Here is a 6,482-nt window from a genome sequence, read left to right on the forward strand (position 1 = left end):
TGTTAAAACAGATACCACGAAGTATTACCAAACGTACGTCATAATTTAGTTTATGCCCATATATCATAAAACAATTTTATCTGCCCTCACTTAACCAGCAGCTGTTTTTACCTAACACAATTTGAGAACAGCATTGCTCAATAAATGAGTAATCAAAAATCAGAAAAAAAGATATGATACTATAAACAAAAGTCACAACAAACATAAAATGTAGTAAAAAGTAGTAAAGCAAAGTAAAAAATAATGAATGTCAAGTTAATGTAGGCCTTAATAGGTTACTGGTTTGTAACCAATATTAATGATAATATAAAAATTGATTCAGACACCTGAACCAATTTTAAGAATTCAGAACACATCTCTGCCTTGGACTTTGTATTTGTGCTGATAATTCTTTTATCGTCTCTGCATGTTTCACTTCAGTAGATTATATATGTTCACAGGCATCCGGAGTTTATTAAAAAGGATTAATATTGTCAATTTACTGAGCTTACTGGCAAACAGAGGAAGATAAAGTCTGCCAACAAGCCTTGAGATTAGCTTTTGTATTTATTGATACTCAGTCATTTATTTTTTGTTCAGTGAATAATGAGTTAATCAAGCCGTATAGGGGTGTGAATAGACGGAACAGACTTACATTTACATTTAGTCATTTAGCAGACGCTTTTATCCAAAGCGACTTAAAAGTGAGGTACTAGGCATCAAAAAATCTAAGTCAAGGGAAAAAAAATCAAAGCAAAGTCCTATCAGAAAAGTGTTGCTAAGCCTGTGTTTCCTCATTCATGTCTCCTCCGGGCAGCTCCTTGCTCACCAGAACAGAAATAAAGGGGACTCGGACTTTCTTAAGGATGGCAAAGGAGCGAGGAACCGAGAAGTAAAGTGACGGGTGGGAACAGTAGGTGGCGCGCCCTACAGTTTATTCCGAAACGTCATGTTTTGCCCTCGCCGGCCCCCGTAGCCCAAACTGCAGTGCCGCACCAAATAACAACATCGCGGCGGCAGCTTGTCTCACGTAAACTGGTTAATGTTCGCCTCTGTTAACGCGCTTGTACTTGTTTGACAGCTTATCTAATGATAGTACATTTAGGTCGCGAAACTCAGAACTAAAGGTGACATTTTATGCTACAGAATGGAATATCTCCTCCAGGTGAAAATAGGCGCTCTGGTGGGATTATTGCTCCTAACCCTTTTCTTTGGTTTTATCCCTGCTCGAGTCAAATGGTTCAACCTCACGAACGGGACAGGTCGGTAAACGTTCATGTAGCGTTGCAAGCAGCTGTTAACCTCATTATTAGTGAATTCATTGTAAAGACGAATGTATTTGCATCATGACTGTAGATCATGACGACCAAAAATTTACATTTGATTGGACAACTTTTTGCTTTGGTGTTCATCAAAACCTAACTATAAAGTAAAGTCCCTGATTAAGCCGCATTGTGTTATTCCTATTGTATGATATGTTGTGATTAGAGAAAATGATAAGTACACATGAAATTGGCGTTAGGTTACATGAAGTTTGGTGGTGCTTAGTGATTTCACCAGATCACATGATTTAGCTGCAGAGAAACATCCGCTGATTTTCTCCACACGCCCTTAGACCATTAACGATAAGATAAGAGTTTACAGAGAGTAAGTGATAAAGCGGTAAATAGTGGAATAGGGTGGAATTTGGGTCTGTGTCATTGATCATATAACAACTACCCTTAAGGGCAAATGTAAAAATGTTAAAGTGCTTAAACGTAACGTTAGTATTTTCTTAGAACATTCTTATAGTGGCCTGACACTGTTAAAGAATTATTGCACCATTACATTGTTACCGTAAATACTGCCAGCTTAAATGGGTGTAAGTCCACGTGTGAGTTCATTACTGCCATTAATAACCCCCTCTCAAGCCTGGGTTGGGGGTCACATGCCTGATAGGGATGAAGCCTGAAGCCCTCATAGTCACAGGCTGTCAGGATGGTGAACTTTGACTCTCTGAAGTAGAAGTGAAAGTATCATTTCTCTCCATTAGTTATTCTGCATCAGTGAGTCATTTTGACTTCTCATGACATGTCACATGATCCCTGTATATTTATTCTAGGTTTAGAAAGAGTGATTTACTTTGCAGTGCATTGTAAGAGGGTCTTTATTTGTTTAATTCAATTTGTTCAATAGTTTTTATGAAACATAACATATTAGAAACTTTTAAATTCCCATTTCTCACAGCAAATCATAATCCATAACACCAACATCTGAGAAATATAAAAGTATTAAAGGTGAAACAAGCTTGTAGCAGTATCTGCTGTTTATTACATTTCCTCAGTGTCACTGTTTGTAAGTTAACCTTGAAAAATAAATGTTTTATGTTTTCATATACAGAAACCCACCGCACAGTTCTGAGTCTAATCAGTTGTTTTGCTGGTGGAGTTTTCCTGGCAGCATGTCTGCTGGACATTATTCCAGATTATCTGTCAGACATCAAAGACGAGCTGGAAGCTCGGAAGATGCAGGTATGATCAATTTTCCACTGCTTATGGTTGGAAACAATCCCTTTTTACTTCAAAAATTTGAAAAAATTAAAAAGGTTTAAGGAAAAATAAAAATAAAGTGAGCACAAGTAATCACATGAGATTGATTGATTGATTTTATTAATTTTTATTTTTTGGGTTCTTTCACAATTGTGAAATAAACCTTTGATGAAATGCACACTAAGACCTTTTTAAACATAAGCTATAAAACAACTGAACTTGCCAAATGTTTGATCTCTTTATCGGTCTTAAACAGACCAGCTTCCCCATTCCAGAGTTCATTATTGCTGTTGGTTTCTTTATCGTGCTCATACTGGAGAAGATCGTTCTGAACTGCCGGGAGATGGGGGGTGCTCAGCATGAGAGGGCACCGCTTATACCAGATGGCACAAATGGGCACAGACATGGACATGAAACACACCCTGATATGGAGGGCAGTGGCCAGCATGTCCACGTTGACTTCCAGGCTCATTCTCCCTTTCGTTCTTTCATGCTCTTCCTCTCTCTTTCACTCCATTCAGTTTTTGAAGGCCTTGCTATTGGCCTACAGAACACTGATTCAAAGGTAAGAGTATAGAAAGTTCTACACCGGCTCGACCTTTTTAGAATAGGTTTCATAATATAATTATTTATTATTTATTATAATTATTATAATAATTATAATAACTGAGCATGCGTTGCACAGGGTTTGATCTTGATTTGTTAGAAAGGTGAGTTTCAAAGGCCTAAGTGAATATCCCAGCCTTGATGGCAGTGCTGCTCTGTGTGTGTGTTTGTTCCTCACTGTTAGGAGTATCCGTTTTCTGCAGCAAGTTTTTTTTCTCAGTTCTCATTCATTGTTTCATTTAAAACTGTTTGCTCAACAGTTTCTCCCATGTTTTTCACTCAGCGAAACCATTGTTGTTTCCTCAAGTAAATCATACTGAACACAAATACATTTCCATTACAATAGTTAAGTTAACATAGTTAAAGTAAAATTTAAGTAAATTAAACCAGAGGTTTTGGTTTCACTTTAGGTCTCTATCCCTAATATTACCTCTTTCGCACTTTATTACATTGCATTTCATGCATTTTGTTTTAGGAAATTGTTGGTCATATAATCTGGGAATCATATTCACCACACTTTTACATATCTAGAAGAAAGCAGGGTTTGTGTTTGTAGCTTCAGGACGCTTTAACATCAAAGAAATGTTGCTATCTGTGAGTCAAATCTGTGTCTTCTGGTCACAAGCCTAAACATCCTCAGCATATAAATGTGATTATTCCACTATATTTTCAGCTAGAAATAATGCACCATTTGTAAACCTTAGAATATTTTATGAAATATTACAGTTACAGTTAATGAATTGATTTTATATTACAATGTGTACTGTGTGCAAAGTAGTATATTGTATAAAGCAAAATTCTGATGCACTGACTAATTAACTCCTTTATTCAAAAGCTTAGATGCTTATGTATGTTATGTTATAATATGTGTCATCCTGCTCACCAGAGCACTTGTTCAGATGACAATCAATTCAACTTTATTTATATAGCCCGAATTCACAATAAAATCCTCCCAAGACACTTTACACAATAAAGTAATGACTATAGAGATTTTTAGAGAAAAGCCAACGAACCCCCTTTGAAACAACACCATGCTGGACAAAGGTGTAACAAACTGCTTCCAAACACAAGAGATCAGTAAAACACTGGTCACTAAAACAACATTAGCCTGTGAGTACGTGTTATTGACATTAATATTTTGTGTATTTTCATGAAAATTAAATGAGATGCTTTAAAATTACTTGACAGCGTGGCAAATTTCTCTGTTGGTCTACGAATCTATACTGCAGCCATTAACATTTTCTGTTGTATGTGGAGGTTGTTTCTACATTGGTCATTAACAACAAACCATTGAAAGGTAGAATTCACTATAAAACCCATTTGTTTTTTCCAGGTATTAGAGATCTGCATTGCTATACTCGTCCACAAAAGCATCATCGTGTTCAGCCTGTCTGTGAAGCTGGTCCAGAGCGCAGTTCGTCCATTATGGGTGGCTGCTTACATCAGCGTGTTTGCCATGATGTCGCCTATAGGCATTGCCATTGGCATCAGCGTGATGGAGGCACAGCTAAAAGCTGGAGTGCTAATCCAATCCATCCTGGAGGGGCTCGCAGCAGGGACATTTGTTTATATCACCTTCCTGGAGATTCTCCCACATGAGCTCAACTCCCCCGGGAAGCAGCTTCTCAAGGTGCTCTTTATCCTGCTGGGCTTCACCGTCATGGCAGCTCTGACATTTTTGGACTGAGATCTATGGGGATGTGACCTGGACACTTTGTGCCACCTACTGAAACAACCACAAGTTTGTGAAAAGACTGTTTACATGAGAGACAACAAATAGTTTTCCTGCGCCACTGTTACATTCAACTGTGGAGTTTTTATTGTCAAAATGAACTAATGACATTTTATTTCTTTTGATACACTTTTAAAATCTTAAAGCTAATTATAAAGGAGGCGTATGGTCAATTTGTGTATATATTGTTTTGTTTTTTAAGGAGTTTTTATATAAAGAGGAACTACTTGCTTCAATGATAAGTTCCACAGAAACACGGTGGTAAATCACTGAATTTCCCTGTTTATCATTGGTCTTGTTTTGAAACCTGCATTGGACCTGCAAACAAAACCACCATGTCTGTCCTTTGACAAGGAAGTCACAGAAAACAAAGGCACATTTTCCTACAGATCATTGTTTAAATTATTTTTTTGAAACAAACTCATATGAAACACTTTTTGTGCCTTCAATTACTTTACTTCATATATGGTGTGTTCATTACTACAGGCTCAGCTGGATAGTGGGATTTTGTAAATTGTTATTAAGGGTGTTTCAAATAGCCCAGGTTAATGTGATTATAACTTATATTGTAGTGCAATGCTTTCAGATGTAGTTTGCAGATGAGAAGATATGTAGGATTTGCACTTTTCCAATCAAGAATTAGTAAATATCTGCACAAACGAGCAGGGCCAAAATGTAACGGGGATTTAACACACTATTTGAAGAAGCTGATCACTGCTGCTTTTATCATGTTGACCTTTGTCCTTATTGAGTGTTTTCTTCTGGAAAAACCAGACTGTTACGCATTGACAAAATAACTGCACACATTTGAAGCGAGCTCCCAAGAAATCAAGCTTTACACGTGATACATTCATTTATCCTAAACTATAAAAGGAACAGAGGGCCAGAACCGTAATATTCACGGTGTGAATGTCAGCAAAAAATGAAGCCAATTCAATTTTTTTTAAAATAAAGGATTATCTGATAAATTGGTATTATTAAGCAGTTTCTTTTCATTTAACTATAATTACATGTTTTTTTAAGTTTTATTTTTTAATCTGCTTGTGTAGCACTTTGAGGTTTGCCGAACAATGTAAAGTGCTTTATAAATCAAATTAATTATTATTAAATATTATTAATTCGAGAATATTAAATAACAGACTTTACAGTAATGGAATGTTTAATGCTTCATGCATTTTGGATAATTTGGCACCAGATTAGTGGTGCCACTAGGTGGGAGTGTTGATGCCGAGATACATAGGACCCCCACAACTTAATGCAGCTTTTTGACTTGTGTTTAAACACTTTTGCCTTTACACCATCACAACACCTCAAAATAATGTATTTACTCTGAAAAAAAAAGAAAAGAAAACCACCTGTTTGCCCAGATATTCTTTTTATTGGGTCTTTTATAATAAGCAATCTATTAAACTTTTCTGTTTCCACTTCTTTAAGCCTTCAAATTCTAGATCACATGAATATTTACTATATCTAAACAGTGGAATTAACTGGTTGAAAATGTGGAAGAAATGACTCTTTGTGTTTTTACATTAAAGCAGGCTTATTTGTTGGCCTTTTTTTCTGTTGGCTTGCAGGGTGAGTTTCTTCACGAAGAATTTAACTAAAAAACACTTCTATACTCACAGGGTTAGGGTTAT

At 36.4% G+C, this 6,482-nt stretch overlaps 1 protein-coding gene across 1 annotated transcript; it reads left to right on the forward strand.

Annotated features, from left to right (window-relative positions):
* Positions 1 to 949: 949 nt before the first annotated feature.
* slc39a1 (solute carrier family 39 member 1) lies at positions 950 to 5,817 on the forward strand. The gene is made up of 4 exons (XM_067495888.1): positions 950 to 1,241; positions 2,359 to 2,489; positions 2,764 to 3,072; positions 4,447 to 5,817. Exons 1-4 carry the CDS (start codon positions 1,127 to 1,129, stop codon positions 4,798 to 4,800), a joined length of 909 nt encoding a protein of 302 aa, XP_067351989.1. The 5' UTR covers positions 950 to 1,126; the 3' UTR covers positions 4,801 to 5,817.
* The last annotated feature ends 665 nt before the right edge of the window (positions 5,818 to 6,482 follow it).

This window comes from Channa argus, chromosome 2 (assembly GCF_033026475.1).
Source record: "Channa argus isolate prfri chromosome 2, Channa argus male v1.0, whole genome shotgun sequence".
In the NCBI taxonomy this organism is placed as follows: Eukaryota; Metazoa; Chordata; class Actinopteri; order Anabantiformes; family Channidae; genus Channa; species Channa argus.

What these genes read in the sequence shown, in the direction of transcription:
- slc39a1 (XM_067495888.1), top strand. Translation starts at nt 1,127, where the DNA reads ATGGAATATCTCCTCCAGGTGAAAATAGGCGCTCTGGTGGGATTATTG. An exon ending in TGGAAGCTCGGAAGATGCAG is followed by an intron (nt 2,490 to 2,763) that starts GTATGATCAATT and finishes GGTCTTAAACAG; the next exon opens with ACCAGCTTCCCCATTCCAGA. An exon ending in TACAGAACACTGATTCAAAG is followed by an intron (nt 3,073 to 4,446) that starts GTAAGAGTATAG and finishes TGTTTTTTCCAG; the next exon opens with GTATTAGAGATCTGCATTGC.